This window comes from Engraulis encrasicolus, chromosome 24, assembly GCF_034702125.1.
Source record: "Engraulis encrasicolus isolate BLACKSEA-1 chromosome 24, IST_EnEncr_1.0, whole genome shotgun sequence".
Lineage (NCBI taxonomy): Eukaryota > Metazoa > Chordata > Actinopteri > Clupeiformes > Engraulidae > Engraulis > Engraulis encrasicolus.
In genome coordinates this window covers 45,341,495-45,362,076 of record NC_085880.1, presented here as the reverse complement: position 1 = coordinate 45,362,076, position 20,582 = coordinate 45,341,495, and the positions used below count along the sequence as shown (strand labels likewise).

Sequence of the window (20,582 nt, the reverse complement as noted above, 5' to 3'; positions counted from 1 at the left end):
GATTAAGTTGAGAGATAAATCATCTAATAGAAGGGCCATTTTCAGAAAATGAGGAGTCCAGGCTCTTCTATTAGATGATTTACCTCTTAACCTCCTGAACCAGCTTCTTAGTACTAGTTAGGACTCTCTTGGTTCTGTAACGTGAAGGAGAATTCGACATGAAATGCTTTACGCAACACAGCACAACGGCTTTGTCAACGCTTTTTGCGCTTTGGACGGTTTTACTTTGTGTTGGACTATTTGTCATGGGCATACCATGCATTTGCTTCTTGCTGGATCGAAGTGTTTGTGCTTGAGTTTTAAACGTGGTGCTCCGATTGCTCGGCAGCCGATCATGATCGGCCGATAATGGCCAAAAATAGCCTGATCGGTGATCGGAAAAACATGCCGATCAAAAAACCGATCCAGAGATATTAAATTCCTCACGCAACCATTTCGCCTTTACACCTGGCGCTGCCTGCATGTAGCCTAGGTGCTGGCTCTGCACAGCTGCTGCACCAAAACAAGGCATCTTTACTTGTCTTTAACTTTTTGGAATTCCCTCCTTCATTTTCACCATTTATAATCATATCTGCATCAACAATGATCTGATTTTCCGATCCATGCGCCGTTTACATGACGCTTGTAATTTGCGAATGACGTGTCAGTCTCGCCATGTTCGCTATTTTCAGTTACAGCCTGTCAGCACGCAACAACTAAACGTTTCCAAAACAATCATCAACTGTATTGTTTTAAAAGTTGTAGCCTAATGGACAGCCAGGTCATTAGTTTGTAGTCGCTGCAACACCAAACAGCAACTAGGGAGAGTGGACGGTGAAACTCAATGAGTCTGTGCAAGGAATTACATTCTATGACAGTGTTACAGAGAAAGAGCTTTCCTCGCAGACACGCTGTGTTGTGCGTGTTGCCTGTTCTTTCAAGTGAAGTTTTTTTCTTGTTTTGTGTAGGCCTATGTAGAATCTCAAGCGTTTCAGTCACAATGTAATTTGCGATAGACTACTTCTCGCCCGTTAGCCATTTTGCGTTATAACCTGTGTAGTTGCCTCGGTCAGCACGCGACAAGTTCACGTTGTCCGCACAAGCATGCCAACGTTATTGTTTTCAAAGTTGTAATTGACAGTCAGTCGATTAGTTTGATAGTCGCTGAAACGCCAAACGGCGACAGGTGAGGTGAGAGGGAGAGAGCAGAACGGCCGCGGAGCACTGCAGCTGTGGACAGAGAGTGACAGAGAGGGGAGGGGCTCTCCTCATGAGGCTGCTCATTTAAAGCGACAGGGTTTTTTCTCGTATGCAGAAGACGAGAGACTGAGATCCAGGTGTCTGAGCTTCAATTCAATCTTAAATAGTTAAGTAATTATATGCAATAACTTATAAATTGATTAATACTGTAGACTTACTTGTAGGCTATATTACCAACACTAGTCTGAAAGAGCTGAAAGATAATAATAATAATAATAATAGCCTAATAATAATAATAATAATAATAATAATAATAATAATAATAATAGCCTAATTATAGGCCTACATTGTGAAAGCGACATGTGCAAATTAAGATTGATTGGTTTATGGGCAGAAATATTCAATAAGGATAATTAATAGGCTATTAAAAAAATAGGAAATAATTTCTGTGATCGGCAATGATCGGTGATCGGCAGATAAAGATTTTTGGTGATCGGTATCGGTGATCGGGCCAAAAAATGGTGATCGGAGCACCTCTACTTAATTGTCAAATCCATGTAACAGGATTAGACCAGTGTCCAAACTTCTGTGCTAACCCTGTTACATTGATTTTTGACAATAAAGTACAACTAAGTTTACTAGTAGAAACAAATATAAAAAACAACAACTGTGCTCTAGTTGAGTCAAGCCAGAACCTTAGCAGAACTGCCTGACTCAGTAGTGAAGGGAAACACAATGCTGAACTAACACAGTGGTGCTAGCAGAGCTATTCAACTACACCTAGTGTGTGTGTGTGTGTGTGTGTGTGTGTGTGTGTGTGTGTGTGTGTGTGTGTGTGTGTGTGTGTGTGTGTGTGTGTGTGTGTGTGTGTGTGTGGTGTTGAAAGTGGGGCATAGCTGGACTCGTGCCTGGACACGTCTTCCTCCAGAGTCATTCTCCCGCCTCTATGGGCTGCACTGAGCTGTGTGTGTGTGTGTGTGTGTGTGTGTGTGTGTGTGTGTGTGTGTGTGTGTGTGTGTGTGTGTGTGTGTGTGTGTGTGTGTGTGTGTGTGTGTGTGTGTGGGTGGGTGTGTGTGTATGTAATGAGCTGCCTCTATGTCACTCCAGACACGCCAGCAGCCTACAGTACCTCCACCCCCCACAGCACAGCAGCAGTTCCAACACACACACACATGCTCGCACACACACACGTACGCACGCGCGCACGCACGCGAGATGTAGACAACAGCCTACCTCCACCTCCCACACCATAGAAGCAGCTCCAATACTTGCACATCAGGACCTGTATGTTGAGTGGCAATGCTACAATAACTGCCGCCCAGGGCGACGCCCCTTACAGTAGTAATGTAAGCTGTTATGTTTACCAACCTGCAGTGCTGCCGCTAACCAAGCTAGCCAGGCAGGGGGACAATTACAAAAGGCTAAAAGGCTGGCTCAGAGGTAGAACAGGTTAAGGTAACCTTGAGGTAAGTTAGTGGAAAATCTAATAGAAGAGTCCAACGTCCTTACGGTCTAAATGAAATGGCACCTGCAGGCTATCTATTAATAGGTTAACCACGTTCTTGGAATAAGCTTACCCCCCAGCAAGGAGGTTAGTTTTTTGTTCTTGGAATGTCACGTTGAATATTCCAATACATGTTTCAGGAATTATTGTAAGCAAGCAAGGTTTTTTTTTTTTTTTTTTTTTTTTTTTACAAATTGTACTGTTTTAAGTTTTACTCTAAAACTTTGTGGCCTTCCCGTCTTATGTTGTGCAGTCAACTAATAAGTTCTGTAGTGACACTCTGGGGCCGAGCCCCTTTTCTCCAAAGCATCTTGTGTGTGTGTGTGTTTGGGTGTGTGTGTACTCGTTAAATACTTTTTTTTTTTTTTTTTTTTTAAATTAAAAACTAACCCCTCTCTACAACTGCACTTGTTGTTCTGTATATCTCCTGTGCACTTTGTATCTTGTGTGTGTGTGTGTTTGGGTGTGTGTGTACTCGTTAAATACTTTTTTTTTTTTTTTTTTTTTAAATTAAAAACTAACCCCTCTCTACAACTGCACTTGTTGTTCTGTATATCTCCTGTGCACTTTGTATTTGCTTGTGATGTGTCAAAAGCGTCTGCCAAAAGCAATGTAATGTAATGTAATGTAATCTTTACTAGTTGCCAGTTGGGAATTTGCACTGCAACTAAGTAGGGGGTGCAAACAGCAAAGTGGAATAGATGTACATCAGCGATGTCAAGAACTGACCTTTTTCTGTTTTTCATGTGTACACTTAAAAGCACTGGTAAACACACAGAGCCTCAGCCGACGAGTCCCTTGATGCAGCAAATGGGGTTTGTTTGCATTTGCAGAGACGGGGCATGGAGACAGAGATGAAGCGTGGAGAGACAGAGGCATGTTGGAACTGCGGGCTGGTAGACTCCTGCTGCCCCAGATGAGACCAGATAAAGTGCAAGTGAAGGGTGCACGGCACATACAGGGGAGGGTGTGTGTGTGTGTGTGTGTGTGTGGTGTGTGTGTGTGTGTGTGTGCATCTTTCCTGACCTACTTTGCACACACACAACACAACACTGCAGTAGCACTCAGAAGTATGCAGGACTCTGTACCATTGCTGTGCTGTGGTGAGTGAGTGAGTGAGTGAGTGAGTGAGTGAGTGAGTGAGTGAGTGAGTGAGTGAGTGAGTGAGTGAGTGAGTGAGTGAGTGAGTGAGTGAGTGAGTGAGTGAGTGAGTGAGTGAGTGAGTGAGTGAGTGAGTCATTATGTCTGATAACTAAGCTAGTATAGTCCCATTTGGCCTACAGTGGAGAACATTTGGCTACACTCCTTTAATCTCCTAATCTTAAAGCTGAATAGTTCCACCTATCCCATTCTTTAGTATACGTATATTTACTTAAAGGAGCACTGTGTAGGATGGTGGCCAGAGTAGGTATTGTAGCTACACCACTCATTGAAACGGTGCTGCCTATTGCCAAGTTTGATCTTTTCATGAGTAAAGTAATAAACCAATAGTAGTGTGACGAAAGTCCAGTCAATGTTGCAGGCTAAAAATGGCTATTCCCATTTCCATGTATGAAAAATGCTAATTTCACAGTCTGGAAATTAACTGCTATAAATATTACTCAGTGCACCTGTAATATATATTATTTAATCGATTCCATTTCCACTTTCAAGGCAGCAGGCTCCTCTCCTCTATGGAGACTTGGATTTCCTCATGGGCCACATTCCTATTTTCATGCCAACACACACACACACACACACACACACACACACACACACACACACACACACACACACACACACACACACACACACACTTTACCTTTTCCTCTTCCTCATAGGCTACATTCCTATGACAAACACAGGTTTGTAGGCAAATGTAAGTTTAAACGTACACACAGACACAGGCACAAGGAAGCATGCAGCAACACTTCTTTAGCACTTCTTTAACACTAGAGAAAGCCATCCATGGCATGTAACTGAAGCTGTGAGTAACTTATTGAACACGACTATAAGTGCGCAAACGCACACACATGCGCGCACGCTCACACACACACACAGCTTCGACAACTGTTGCAGCAGAAGGCTAAAATCGGGCAGTTGTGTTAGCTTGGGGCCCCAAGAACACACCCCTCTCACATGTACAGTACCCCTCTCTCCTTCACACAGAGCCTGTGAGTGTGTGTGTGTGTGTGTGTGTGTGTGTGTGTGTGTGTGTGTGTGTGTGTGTGTGTGTGTGTGTGTGTGTGTGTGTGTGTGTGTGTGTGTGTGTGTGTGTGTGTGTGTGTGTGTGTGTGTTTGAGGTTGGGGCCAGTCTGACTGTGTCCAAAACCTCTACCTGCTTTATGTAAGCTTAGACATGTAACCTGACTATTTCCCCCATAATGCATGCTGTTCCACCAGTGGAACGCTGTAATAGGGGTTGAAAAGTTAACTACAATGGTACAGTACTACACTACTATGGCATAACACAGGGCCTTTATATTAGCAATGCACTGCGACTTGGTCATTGCCATACTGGTAACAGCTAATGTATAGCGCTGTCTTAATGGGTTAAGTCCAAGCTCTCTCTCCCTCTCCAATGTAGTCCGTGTGTGAGGCTCTGACCGAGTCTGAACCCACTCACATATAGATAATAGTTCGACTCCCAAGTCCAACCCCAATATGTGTGATATTGTCTGCAGCTTAACTGGGTTCAAAACCCTCTCCCTCTGCCACAGCCTATGTGACCCTCTCTCTCTCTCCAATGTACCCCCCAGGGGTGAGGCTGGGGGGGGGGGCTGACCAAGTCTCTCTCCCTACAGGTACCTCTCCCCTCTCTCCAATGTACCCCCAGGGGTGAGGATGGGGGGGCTAACCAAGTCCCTACAGGTCCCTACAGGTCCCTCTCCCATCTCCCCAATGTAGCCCCCCCGGGTGGAGGATGGGGGGGCTGACCAAGTCCCTCTCCCTACAGGTACCTCTCTCATCTCTCCAATCTAGCCCCCCCAGGGGTGTAGAAATTGTAGTATTATGGGATGGTCAGGACCAGGCTATGGGCATGGCTGACCAAGTCCAAACCCTCCCTCTCTCTCTCTCCCCCTCTCTCTCCTCCCTCGTAGTCTCAGTTTGGTCTGACTCCCAAGTCCCTCTCCCTACGGGTCCCTGTAGCCCATGTGGCATGCTCCTTCGTAGCCTAGAGGTTTTCTTATTTTTTGTATTTCCTTTATTTAACCAGGAAGGTCCCGTTGAGTCACAGTGACTCTTCTCCCAGGGAGTCCTGGCCAAGAGGCAGCAAGTATACAAGGCTAGAGCTAGCAGCCCGAGTCCAAATGTGCGCACCCACCCACACACACACACACACACACACACACACACACACACATAGACCCTCTGCACACAGTCCACAACTGCTGCACAGTATAGTTCCCCTCTCTCATAGCCTGTGCCCCCCCCCCTCTAGCCTAGGTGTGTGCCCCCCCCCTCCCTCTAGCCTAGGTGTGTCCCCCCCCACCCCTCTCATAGCCTGTGCCCCCCCCTTCTTTCCCTCTAGCCTAGGCGTGTGCCCCCCCCTCCCCCTCCCTCTAGCCTAGGTGTGAAGTTGGGGCCAGCCACAGCCAGACGAGGTCAGACAACACGTGAGGCAAGGAAGACCTGCACACAGATGAGTTCCCTTTAAATCCTTAGCCCTTCCTCGGTTTTGCTTTAGACGAACTTCACATTTTGACCCTGCAGACCCAGGTAAGAGGAATTAGGTGTGCGGCCGTGCCGTGCCTCAAGTGGTAGGGCACTGCACTGCTACACTGGCCACCCGATGGTAGTTCGATCCCTGCCCGTGTCCTTTGTCAACCCTTCCCCGTCTCCCTCTCCACAAGTCCCCACTTACTTCCTGTTCGTCTTGACTGTCCCATCACAAAAATAAAGGCCCAAAAAAATGTTTTTTTTTTCTTTTAAAAAAAAGACAGAAATTGGAAGTGTGTGAGATCTGACTGAGGCCAGATAATACGGCATGGCTATCAGAAGGCCTCACCTCATCTCGACACCAATGCTGTAACAGCAAGCTGGCATCATGAAAAAATAAATAAATAAATAAAAATGAATTACTTCACACTAGTGCATTCCGTGTTGTGGTGCACCGACTTTGCATGTTAAGTCGCGCTATGCACAAAAGTATTTTTTTGTCACGTGGCCAGGCTCGCGCGAGACAAGTGAGTTTTCCTGGAGTTGTGGAGAATTTCTGTTGCCTGCGGCGAATTTCTGTTGCTGAGCAGCACGAAAATGCTGAGCTGTGCCCTGACCAAAACCATCCCTAGCAGCGTTTCTGCCGCTTCACTTTTGCCAAGAACAACGAAACAAGCCAGTTAAACGGCAACATTTTGCTCAGACCAAAAGCATACCTAAGCCTAACCTGCCACCGGGCATTGTAGAGCACCAGATAATATGCAAATTCGTAGTGTAGCCGGTTAACCGATTGTCGACTGGATCAAGGTTAACCGGTTAAAATGTTCTGCCACCAGTCAACCGGTTATAATAATAATAATAGTAATAATAATAATTATATACAAATTTCATCCCCAAAAAAGATAATTTTGAGGTTTTTGTACGATAATTCAGCATTTTAAATCTGGCGACACTGGCTGGTTATGACAGGTCCTGTCTGAGCAGCAAAAAAAAGGCTGATGTGAAAAATAGAATTTAAAGAATTCAGTGCCGTGCATATCAGGCACGCGAGCCTTGTATAATTTAAGATTAACGGTTAACCACCGGTTAATGAGTCTCAGTAGCCGGTTAAGAGGTTTTTCAATTTTCGCCACCCCTAGTGCACACACGTGAAATACGATTCAAGTCAGCGAGTTATCTTAACGCTTTGGTATGGTGTCACGTTGGTAACAGGATTGAAATTAAACAATCACTTGCAGTAGAAATGAAAATGACATGAAATGGCTGAAGACTCGTTCCTCCAAAGTTGGTAGAAATAACTGATAAGTTAAATGACACTGAGGTGCAAACTATGTAGCGTATACTCCAGAAAGCCACAGCCGCACAGAGCTGAAGAATTTCTCACACCTCCATCATTGCATCATTGGTGTCTATCTATCGGTGTGTGTGTGTGTGTGTGTGTGTGTGTGTGTGTGTGTGTGTGTGTGTGTGTGTGTGTGTGTGTGTGTGTGTGTGTGTTTGACAGATCAGTGCAGCTTGCCATTTTCATGCATCGTGTGTGTATGTGTGTGTGTGTGTGTGTGTGTGTGTGCTTCAACCTACGTGAGTTTCCTCTGTAAGTCAGCCAACCTTGACAGGCTCCTCACAGTACTTTCATGTACTTGACAACGAGGCCAAAGACTATTTCAATTTGTTCATCTCTCTATAGATTCTTGGTTATATTTCATTTTGTGATTTTAAACAACATTCTGCAGAAAATTCAGCTGTTTACTGTCGTTAAGTAATCGTGATTACGAAATAATAGTGATTTTCAATTTTCAGCCAAATAATCGTGATTATCATTTTTTCCAGCCCCACTTAGCGGCCAAAAATATTTTGGCCTAAAGAGTTAGTCCAGCCTCAGCCTTAGTCCGTACTAGGGTCACCAGAACAGGCTCGAGCCTAAATCCACCAACCACATTTTTGCCTCTCTGATTGAATCTTTGGGACAGGCAGGCAGGACAGTGGAGAACACAGAATGGTTAGCTGACAAGTGCTCATTTGATTGGTCACCAGTAAGCAATTTGAATCATAACGGCAACAACGGGTTGGTCCCTCCCAGTCCCAGAGCCCTCCGCTGTATGAGTGGGGAGATTCCACACTAGTAATTTGCATGTTAGTCGGGATCGCAGGCTACACTACACTACTACTACTGTATTTCTACAGACCAAGTGGTAACTTCACAGCACACACACTTTAGGGGAAGAAATGGCTAGAAACTTAGCAATCATGCTGCATACTAGAAATGGGATGGATGGATGGATGGATGGATGGGTGGATGGATGGATGGATGGATGGATGGATGGATGGATGGATGGATGGATGGATGGATGGATGGATGGATGGATACCCTTAAGGGAAATTAGTTTTCACTATCCTCATAACTTGTTACAGCCAACATGAAGACAGAAAGCATACTGTACAAGACAGGCATGGGGACAACAACACAATACACAAAACAAACATGCATCACCATATATGCACACCCAAACACAGATACTGTGGCCCAGCTGTGGCTTAGTTGGTAGGGCACTAGACTGCTATGCAGGTGAACCAGGATCGATTCCCGACCCGGGTCATTTCCTCTCTCTCCCACTCATTTCCTGTCCCACTCTTCACTGTCCTGTCTAAATAAAGTTGAAACCCCCGAAAATATATATTTTTAGGGAAAAAAAACACAAATACTGTCAGACAACACAAGCACATACTTGCACACTAAGCCATACAACCATAAATGAGTAACACACTATATACCGGTACACTATATACACTACAGGAGGGTTCACGCAGGGTTAATGTAGTATACTAAAGCAGTCAGTTAAGTGCAATCCTCGAGGGATCTGCAGGCTATCTATACATCGGAAACAATGCAGCAACAATGTACCTGCGCAACACATCACAGAGCTCAGAACAATACTGTTGCTCTGCCTGGTCTGATATGAGATGAGCATTTCTGTTCAGCAGGACTTTCTGGTCTGTACATAATTCAGGTGTCAAGTGTCAGATATCAAGAGGAGGCATTCAAAGTCGATTGTAAACAATATGAATCAGGAACAAAAGTTACCATACCATCTAAATTGGCCCTAGCTAGTAGTATCATGCATTGTCTGTTATAAAGTTAGGCCTACTTTAATGTTAGTATTGAATGTATTGAGAAATGAGATTGACTGCACGTGCGTGTAGTGTACGACACGTGCAACAGTGGCAATGACAGGCCATCAGAAATGTCAAAACAGTGCAAAGTTACCAAACCAAAAGAGAGGATTTAAAAGCATTCAGTATCTTTAACTGGGGCAGAAGACCACTACTTTGACATCAAGTGCCCCCGCAAACTCACAGCTGACAAGTCCTTGTACAATAATACTGCGTTATATATTCCCATTCCAAACTAAGTTTTAGTCCAAATCCAAGGCTGTTTGTTTTAACGATGCATCTGCCACCCACACTGCCATTCTACACAACAGCCAAGTCAGGCAGATGTGTCTAAAATTATGAAATCACTAAACTAGGAATACCCTGAGCCTGGGGTTGTCTATCTGTCACGCCTCACTCCGAGGCGAACTGCTAATGTTGACGTTGGGTTTAACCACTGGAAGTTAGGCTAGTTCTAGCTTGCTTGCAAACACCCGAGCAAATTTCACTGGTGTTCGGGCTAGCCCAAGCTACACACGGCAAAACAGGATAGCAATCACTGCTCGTCTTCACTGGCTCGAGGGTGGCTGTCAAGTCAAAATTTCCCTGAATCTTGATCAGCTGTGAAATTTGTCTGTCATTTATCACAACCCAATGTGGAAACGTTCACTTTCCGAGCAGCTGCCATGGTCGTGGGCCATGGATAAATGGCCAGTTAGCCAAAAAGGCTAAGCAGCTAACGTTAACTTCTGTAGCAAGTTTGAGCAAGTTCAGATCAATGCTCATTCTGAAAACACAACTATGATACCGATGTCGTTGTCTTTACATATACAAGGCTGTTTCCACTAGTGAATAAACTGGAAGCAGATATCAACTTACGTGATTCGGAACCACTGGAGGCACTAGGTAGACTCGGCGTGTGTAGGACCTCAGCCCATCTCCCGTTTTCACCTTGGTGCTGGTGGTGCTGCGCCTTGCCTTCGTGAGCGTGCGTGTCTGCCTGCCTGCCTGCGCGCTGCTGCTGTGGGTGCCACCGCTGCTAGAGCGTAGATGACCTGCGTAGAATCTACGCTGTTTGAACCTGCGTTACGTCAATAACGTAGGCTACATGCGTGGTGTAGGTAGGCAATATACAAACAGAAAAATGTAAAAATAAACTCATCATGGATAACTGTAACAATAGCTCATTATTATTATTGAATATAGCCGGTATACGATTATATTTCAAACACATTTCCGCCTCCCCCATTAGCTTATTTGAGAGTTGATGATAACTTTATCCCATCCAGAAAAAAATAGAATGCATCCCACCCTACCAAAGAAAGAAAGAAAGAAAGAAAGAAAGAAAGAAAGAAAGAAAGAAAGACAGACAGAGGAAGGGAGAAAAACATTCTGGGGCCTGGGTTATTTTTCAGCACGTAGGCGTGTGTGAACTGTGATGTCCCAAAGCAGTTCTGTAGCACCAGGCGCCATCTGCTGGCGATCATGCTACTCTCAACCAAAAGGCCTTATTTTGACAACACGCAAAGGAATAATAATAATAATAATAATAATAATAATAATAATAATAATAATAATAATAATAGTAATAATAATAATACCCCTACTGGTGCTAACGGTAAGGCACCCGTCTGCTTCATGGCTGACCCGGGTTAAATTCCGGCCCAGGTCCATTGCCGAGCCTTCCCCATCTCTCTCTCCCCACTCACTTCCTATCGCCATCTTCACTGTACTATCCTAATAATAAAGGCGGAAGCCCATGAAAAGCATATTAAAAAGAAGAAGAAGAAGAAGAAGAACACAAGTGAAAAAGCAAAAGCCCAACTGGGAAACTCCAGCTCCCAGTGTCATTGTGACACAGCACACAAGTGAACGCTGCACACTGCACTAAATGACTGGTAAGTGTAAGCGGTTAGAGCGTCAGACTTGTATCCCAAAGGCTGCTGGTTTGACCCCCGACCCGCCAGGTTTTGTAGGGGGCGTAATTAACCAGTGCTCTCCCCCATCCTCCTCCATGACTGAGGTACCCTGAGCAAGGTACCGTCCTGCCACCCTCCCTGCTCCCTTTCGGGCACCACTGCGGGCTGCCCCTTGCACGGGTGAGACATAAATGCAATTTTGTTGTGTGCTGTGTTCGCTGGTGTGCTGGTGGATGGGAGATGATAGTTTCCCAGTTGGGCTTTCACTCCACTTCACAAGAAGAATGGAAATTAAAAAGGAAAGGTTATCTGAACACTGAGTCTTATTGATGCATATTACTTGTAAGGAAAGACTGGAGCAGTGTTGCTCAAACTGTGGTACGCGTACCACTGGTGGTACTTGAGACATCTCTGGTGGTACTTGAAAGAATTTGAATTTATTTTGGCTGATCAAGTTGTTGCAGTTGAAAATTTCTCTTTGGTCTCACATTTTGTTATATTGAATTGTATGAATATGAAAACATAATGCAGAATAATAATAAGCAAGAAATTTAAAAACAAACTTGAACTGAATGTGACCGTAGCTGTTGATACCATGAACCTCTCCTGTATTGACTGGCAATAGTGAATATGGAAGGCCTTTACTGCGATATTGTAATGTTGGTTGTCATACTCGGAGAGCTCAATATTTTCTCAGGTGGTACTTCACACAAAAAGTTTGAGAACCACTGGACTAGAGTGTTGTGAAGGGGAGTAGAGTTGCACACCGGGACTGAACCCACAATCTTCATGGGGGTATAATAATGGCTCTTTGTGGCTCTAGCCCAGAGCCAGGCCAGAGATTCTTTAAGTATCCATCATTTGCATTGACGTCACAATATTACGTAATCATTTTCGCTGGACGGCAGAAGCACACATTCGTACATAGGAATTATGCAGACGAAGACAACTTTGACCATAAAATACCAAAGAAACACGTAGTTCTTGTATTTTTGGGAAGTGCACCTGTGTGCTACACACACTCATGGTGTCCCTCACGCAACTGCCCATCATGCTTCTCCCATCCAGTGTGCCTCATTCTCTATGCTTCAACCATCGCTGGAGTCCCTCACACTGTTGTCACCAATCCTGGGGGTCCCTGACATGGAATGATTACACACAACAGGCTTCCAATGGCATAGTGTGATGCAGTGGCCATCACTATGTGTTGGGTGGGGGGCCTTTCAGATAACTTTGTCACAGGCCCGGCCAAAGCTGTCCATGGCCCTGCACACACACACACACACACACACACACACACACACACACACACACACACACACACACGCACGCACGCACGCACGCACGCACGCACGCACGCACGCACGCACACACACACACACACACACACACACACACACACACACACACACACACACACACCATAATAAATATGACAGGACAACTGCGATGAATGCTGGTGTATTGATCGTCTTTACCCATTTAAGACAAGAAGTCACAAAGTGGAAGGACATTGTGGGATCATGGTGCCAAACCAATCAGCTGCATCTGAACATCACCAAAACCAAGAAAATGGTGGTTGACCTCAGGAGATCCACCCCATCCATGGTGCCTGTCTCTATTGAGGGAGAGAATGAGGGGACTGTCCGTTCGTACAGGTCCTTAGGGGTGCACCTCGACAATTAGGGCAGTCATGGGTGAGCGAGGGCAGTCATGGGTGAGCGGTTAGGGCGTCAGACTTGCATCCCAGAGGTTGCCGGTTCGACTCCCGACCCGCCAGGTTGGTGGGGGGAGTAATCAACCAGTGCTCTCCCCCATCCTCCTCCATGACTGAGGTACCCTGAGCATGGTACCGTACCACCGCACTGCTCCCCATGGGGCGCCACTGAGGGCTGCCCCCTTGCACGGGTGAGGCATAAATGCAATTTCGTTGTGTGCAGTGTGCAGTGTGCAGTGTTCACTTGTGTGCTGTGGAGTGCTGTGTCACAATGACAATGGGAGTTGGAGTTTCCCAATGGGCTTTCACTTTCACACACACACACACACACACACACACACACACACACACTCAATGCTGGTGTATTGATCGTCTTTACCCATTTAAGACAAGAAGTCACAAAGTGGAAGGACATTGTGGGACCATGGTGCCAAACCAATCAGCTGCATCTGAACATCACCAAAACCAAGAAAATGTTGGTTGACCTCAGGAGATCCACCCCATCCATGGTGCCTGTCTCTATTGAGGGAGAGAATGAGGAGACAGTCCGTTCGTACAGGTACTTAGGGGTGCACCTCGACAATAAACTGGACTGTCAAGTCAAGTCAAGTTGGCACTTTTTTGCACATGCACTGGTCATACAAAGAATTTGAAATTATGTTTCTTGCTTTCCCATGCAGACTAGACTAATAGTACTCATACATGGACATAAGACAGTATGGACATAGACAGTGCTCATACAGACATTTAAAGTGCAAGACTGGACAACAGAAGACTTGTAGAGAACATACATTAAGAGGAGGTATTTGTTGTGCTTTTTCTAAAAGTCCTTTATAGCGTTCTGACATAGTAATAGTAGCATTTTGAAGAAAAATAAATATTAAAATAGGTCTATCAAGTACACCAGCAGCAGTGTGTGTGTGTGTGTGTGTGTGTGTGTGTGTGTGTGTGTGTGTGTGTGTGTGTGTGTGTGTGTGTGTGTGTGTGTGTGTGTGTGTGTGTGTGTGTGTGTGTGTGTGTGTGTGTGTGTGTGTGTGTGTGTGTGTGTGTGTGTGTGTGTGTGTGAATGTCTGCAACCAACTTCTGTGTTTATGTTCGCAGTCTGTCATCATGGCCAGCATGCTCTTCTAAGAGGTGTGCTTGGGGCGGAAGAATTAAAAGGAGAGACGCTGGACGCCCGGACAGATTGGTGAGGAAGGCAGGATCAGTGGTGGGCATGGAGCTGGAGACTCTCACTTCAACAGCTGAGAACAGAACCTTGAACAGATTGGACTCTATTGTGGACAACCAGGAACATCACCTTCAAAGACACTAAGAGTAGGCCTCATCATTGGGGACTGGATTGCCCAAAGCCTTGTCTCCTCCAGTTTTTCAAGTTTTTCAAGGATGCAACATTCTTCAATACAGTTTTTACCCCACTATTTTTCACTACAAGGGACTGTTGCAATGCACTATCACAGTGTCCTTCTTGTGAATTCGGCTGGCATGAAACAACTGAGCCCTTTCCTTACCGTAAGTACTGTCTACTATGCAGAGTTGGGCAGTAATGCATTACAAAAGTAATGAATTACTGTAATGCATTACTTTTTGCCACAATACAGTAATGTAAGGCATTACAGGGCAAAAATCTGTAATATTTACTTAGTTACAATGCTAAATAACTTAAGTTACAAATGCATTACAATGGCCTGGATTTCCGTGGTATTCAGTGTGGTGGGCCAGAAAGAAGCTATAACTAAACCTGGTAGGTTTTACTCTCCATGCTGCCAAAAACACCCTCGGACGGGAGGTGAAAAAGTCATGACTCATGAGCTTGATTTACACTGTAATCAATTGCCAGATCATTTTAAATATAATATTGTAGTGTAAGGGATTATTTTGAAAAGACAGTAACATGTAATTAGTAATGCATTACAGTTTCAGGCCTTTCAGAGACTTTGAGGCAGTTTGCAACACCTTGACAATTATTTCAACAAACTTTAAACATCTATGCAAAAGTGGCACATATGGTTCTAAAAACCCGAACAAAAATAACATGAGAGTCAAGTGAATGTAATAAAACAAGTTTTATTTAAATTGAGTGTAAACACAAACCCGTTTTAGAGGTCTTCAAACAGTGAAAGAAAACATATATAACTATATCTGGCCAATGAAGTGTTAGTTGCATAAAAGAAAGGTTTTGTTGTTTCAATACAAAGTGTAAAAAGGCAAATGTAACTGAAGCCAATGGCTCTTTCAGCTGAATAATTAGATAGAATAGAATATAATAGAATAGAATAGGATAGAATAGAATAGAATAGAATAGAATAGAATAGAATAGAATAGAATATACTTTATTGTCATGCAAGCGTGAAATTTGTCTCTGATCTCACCATAGAAAACATAAATGCACATTCACTCCATTGCGCAAAACAAAAATAAACACATAAAGCATTGCATACATCCCCTCCCTCTAGCCACCCTTCCCAGGATACACATCATCATATACAGAATGCATGGGACCTTTGGAGGCGAGGTATGAGACAAAAGTTAGGGCTCATCATCACGTTTTAACAAAACGTAAGCCATTTCACACCGGATTACCCCTTTAAGGCAGCAGGGCAACTTATTTTTTATGTTTAACTGGCTGCAATGTTTTACAGTGTTACAACTCTGTATGTGTCGTGGGCTTCTCTGCAAAAATCCAAACTTCGCTTCGGCGGTTGATGAGGTCCCAAGGACGGTCGTAACTTGCTGCCACGAACCTGTGTGGCACAAAGTTCTTCCCCATAGCTGTCACAGACGCCCGGAGTTTGGACAGTTCCTCATAGCCGACGTCCGATTCCCCCCCAATGAAACTCCTGATGCAGAATCAAGAATCAATCAAGGTTGTTGTCACATGATGGTTTCAAAAGGCATTTTCACACTTGGTTCTGTTCAGCCATTTAAGCAAACTCAGACCTGTGACTCAACATTTTTTTTGCAAATGTGTGTCTCAATATGGTTCAATTTAGGAGTCCTCACAAGTTACACTTGTGACTAAGTCTAATCACTCCTGGAGAGCTCTAGAGGACCGGGCGTGGTCAAAAAGAGGACTGATGCCCCATAAAAGCCTAACAGAAAACAGGACCATAAAGAGCAGTCTGTTCTTTTTGTACACTCTCAATATGAATAAAAACAGAACTAAGTCCTTTTAGTGTCGGTTCACTTTTTGGGCCATTTAAAGAGGACTCCGTTTTTCTCACAAATATACAGATAGACAGAGAGAGTGACAAACAAAAAGAGTCAGACTGACTCCTATCTACCGAACCAAGAGATTTACTGTACCTGACATACACCCTGATGGCTGGCAGGTGTGTCTCCTCGATGGTGTCAGCGTTGGCCTTGGGCAGGTGTGTACCAGGGGGTACAAGCCGGGACGCAGAGCCGTGCCTCTCATCCCCCTCCTCCTCCACCTGGACGATAGACGGCCAGGGCAGCTCGACCTCCGCCTCTGGGAGGGTAGCAAGAGAACCATATATATATATATTATAACAGATATATATATATAGTATATAACAGAAATATATATATGTGTGTGCTAATATTATTTACGCATTATATTTGTTATAAAGTGGCATGGCCACCATGTCCCCACCATCCACCCCACCATGCCCATGCAGATGCCACTCACTCTCTTCATTTTCCCCCTTGGTGTAGTCATAGAGGGTGAAGAATGCCCTCTTCAGGTCAGATATTACAATAATCTCTCCATTGGCGTTGATCACGGGCTCCATGTTGACTTCGGGGATGTCCACAGTCAGCCAATGAGATGGCTTGTAGAGGCGCTCTTCAAAATCCTTTTAACAGAAAAACTATTTATTTAATTCATGCAATTCCTGCAACAATTTCATACATATGGTTCTTTGATGAGCTTGAATGTTTCCAGACAGGGCCTGCTGACCTCTCATCAACACTACAAATGATGGCTCATCTCTGCTTAGACAATAGACACCATACCCGGGCGTGTGCTCAGAGACTGTGCTGACTCACTCAGTGACATCCTCACAGACATTTACAACAATCATACCAGCAAGCTTCAAAGCCACCACCATTGTACCACTACCAAAGAAGTCACCAGCAGCATCATTGAACGATTACAGACCCATAGCGGTCACTCCCATCATGATGAAGTGCTTTGAAAGGCTGAAAGGCCCACTTAACATCCACCCGGCCAACTTAACATCCACCCTCCCCACTTCTCTGGATCCAGACCAATTCGCCTACCGCCCCAAGTGCTCCACTGATGTCACCATAGCAACAACACTCCACCTCTGCCTGGCTCATCTGGAACACAAATATTGTCACGCACGGATGCTGGGGGTGACCACTGAATGATGCTTACCTGGTAGGTGTGGGCGACAGTGTGATGGTGTTTACCTGGTGTGGACGACAGTGTGATGGTGCTTACCTGGTAGGGGGTGTACTCAGGTGCTTGCCTGGTAGGGGGTGTACTCAGGTGCTTACCTGTGTGGACAACGGTATGATTGGGCTAATCGGGTAGGTGTGGATAATGGTGTGATGCTGCTTACCGGGTAGGTGTGGATGACGGTGTACTCTGGGCAGTCTGCCTCATGGCAAAACGAGGGAGCCTCTCGAGAAGCCACCGGGACCAGACACAGGACACAGAGGCCTAGCAGCTCTGGCAACGTCATTGTCACTCAGGTAGGGTGAACACACCAAGGAAAGCTCTGTCTGCAGCACAGAGGAAAGCTGAAATGTAAAGGGTTGGGGTGCATTTCTTGAGACCATAGTTGCTAACTACGTTAGCTACTTCCTTGTTTTCAATGCCATTTCACATTGGCAACTACCCAAGTTGCTAACTGGCTAACAACTACGCATTCGAGAAATGTACCCCTGTACTGTTGCTACTGCAATGTTTGCTTTTTTTAAAGCTAACTCTGCTTATCAAGACTGAGAAGGGAGAATGCTACAAGATATGCACTGCTGTTGTGTGAGTTTAGTCATAATGAGTGAAAAAACAAAACAAAACAAGAAATTCAGGGCCATGGAGATTACCCTTCATATACATAGAGTTTAAAGACAACATAAATACTTGAAATTACTGTAGAGGCAGATCATTTGTATAGTGCGCTTCATAGAGGGTGTTCAATGTGTGTCACAAAAGAACAACATAAAAACGAAACACATTAAAGACAAACATAGAAGGGTAAAAACAAAAGGTTAAAGCTAAAAGGATGAAAGAAGAGAATCGTTTGCCAAGAAAGAGAGGTGTAATATTTTATCTGTCTTCCCTTCTGTGTCTGCTGCTGCACACCAGATGAAAGAAGTAATAAAATAAAAGGATGAAAATAAAAGTGGTAAATGACAAGAAAAAGCTACCAACAGTAGGCAAATGATATTTTACCTGTGTTTCCTGCTGTGTTTGCTACAGCTCTGGAGAGATGAGTGACAATGTGGAGAATGCGAATGGACTCAGTCGCTCGATCTCTTTCTCTATTTCTCTCTCACTGACACACACACACAAGGCACACACACATACACAAGGCACACACACACACACACACACACACACACACACACACACACACACACACACACACACACACATACATACACACAAAAGGCACACACACACACACACACACACACACACACACACACACACACACACACACACACACACACACACACACACACACACACACACACACACACACACACACAAGGCACACACACACACGGAAGGAGGAATAATAAGTGGAGGAATTTTTGAAGTATTTTAATCATGCTATGCCCAACATAATAAAGGCATTTTAATTACAAAGAAGATGAGTGCCTTGGTATTTCTAAAACTTTTTTTCAAGTGGAGGAACTTGTTTGAATTATGCAGCCATAAATGTCAGCTATGAAGTTATGAAGAAGTTCATTAACATAAAAATGCAGGTAGATACCTGGTAGTCCCAAAGTATCAGTGCAAAAATATCTTTCAACTCCATCCGTATCTTTCCCATTTCATGTTCTTCTTTGTGCAGCTCTGCATCGTATCACTGTGGCAATTTCTACATCTACGAGGGCAATTTTTGGTCAACAGTAAATGGATTTAGTCCATACAGTATCACACCAAATAGGACCCGGGGAACATAGGGATGACGCCATGTGTCCTGCTGCAAACTGTGTAGCACCCACACGTCCTACAAATGGTGCAATACTAGGGATATTTAACACCAAGTCTCTTCCACGAATTCTGTGGTGGGGAAACTGGCGTAACTCACAGCCATGGAAGCTAGAGTTACTGGGAGGGTATGTGTGTGTTCACACAGTATGGTTTTGCCCAGCAAAAGCTTTCAGCACCCCTGCACACACACACACACACACACACACACACACACACACACACACACACACACACACACACACACACACACACACACACACACACGTCACAATAAATATGACAGGACTACTGATATGAATGCTCGTACATCGACCATCTTTCCTCATTTCAGAGAATAAGACAGTGAAGTCACAGGGTGGGGTGCTAGCAGGGAGATGAACACTATACTGCACTACACTACACTGCACTACACTACACTACACTACACTACACTACACTACACTGCACTGCACTGCACTACACTACACTACACTACACTGCACTGCACTGCACTGCACTGCACTGCACTGCACTGCACTGCACTGCACTACACTACACTACACTACACTACACTACACTACACTACACTGCACTGCACTGCACTACACTACACTACACTACAGTACACTACAGTGACTCAACCGTTCTTACACAAAGATGGCAGCCCATGCAGCCTTTGACTCACAGATCGCCATTGACATAGTTCCAAAATAGTTCCGGGAAGTGAGCATTGAACAGAAAGTGCAGTAAATGTAAATACACATATTCACTCATTTTACTTCATTTTTACATCATCTTTGCTTGTGCTTGCACGCTCAATCTGTACTCTCGTAACATTAAGCAAGCATCTCCAAGATATGGCAGGGTTCCCATACAGTGTAGCCTGTACAGAGGTGGCTTTCTCAAGGGAACTTTCCTGTACAGGGGTGCATTTCTCGAAACCAAAGTTGCTTACTACATTAGCTACATTGTTGTGTTCAATGCATTTTCGCATTGGCAACTACCGACGTTGCTAACAGGCTAACAACTTCTCTTTTGAGAAAAGCACCCCAGGGCAGGGGTGTCACAGATGTACGATGTCTGAATGCATTGAAGGTGAATATTTAAACAGACCTTTAGTTGTGGACACCCTCTGGAATAATAGCAATGAATTTGTAGAAACTTTACAAAATCATACTGGAGAAAAGTTGAATTTAAATCGAGGGGAAGTATATAATGAGCATATAAAAAATGGTGGACATCCTTTTAAACTGATGACATCCACTGATGACTTAAAACACTCATGATGTGTACCGTATAGGCTACCATTTTCTCTGAAACGGTGTTTGGATCCATGTA

At 44.5% G+C, this 20,582-nt stretch overlaps 2 protein-coding genes across 6 annotated transcripts in view; both read right to left on the bottom strand.

The window, feature by feature from the left end:
* Positions 1-10,480, bottom strand: part of plekha1a (pleckstrin homology domain containing, family A (phosphoinositide binding specific) member 1a) — a 60,582-nt gene extending 50,102 nt beyond the window's left edge. For all 5 annotated transcript variants that reach the window (XM_063190877.1, XM_063190879.1, XM_063190878.1 and 2 more), the window contains exon 1: positions 10,352-10,480. The gene's annotated coding sequence lies outside the window, so the exon portion shown is untranslated. The remainder of the gene's footprint in view (positions 1-10,351) is intronic.
* Positions 1-17,781, bottom strand: part of LOC134441123 (uncharacterized) — a 22,975-nt gene extending 5,194 nt beyond the window's left edge. The window contains exons 1-4 of the mRNA XM_063191311.1: positions 17,659-17,781; positions 16,761-16,926; positions 16,415-16,580; positions 15,798-15,948 (exon numbers count right to left, since the gene is read on the bottom strand). Of these exons, the coding sequence (XP_063047381.1) occupies positions 15,798-15,948; positions 16,415-16,580; positions 16,761-16,926; positions 17,659-17,781 (606 nt within the window). The remainder of the gene's footprint in view (positions 1-15,797; positions 15,949-16,414; positions 16,581-16,760; positions 16,927-17,658) is intronic.
* Between the last annotated feature and the right edge of the window lie 2,801 nt (positions 17,782-20,582).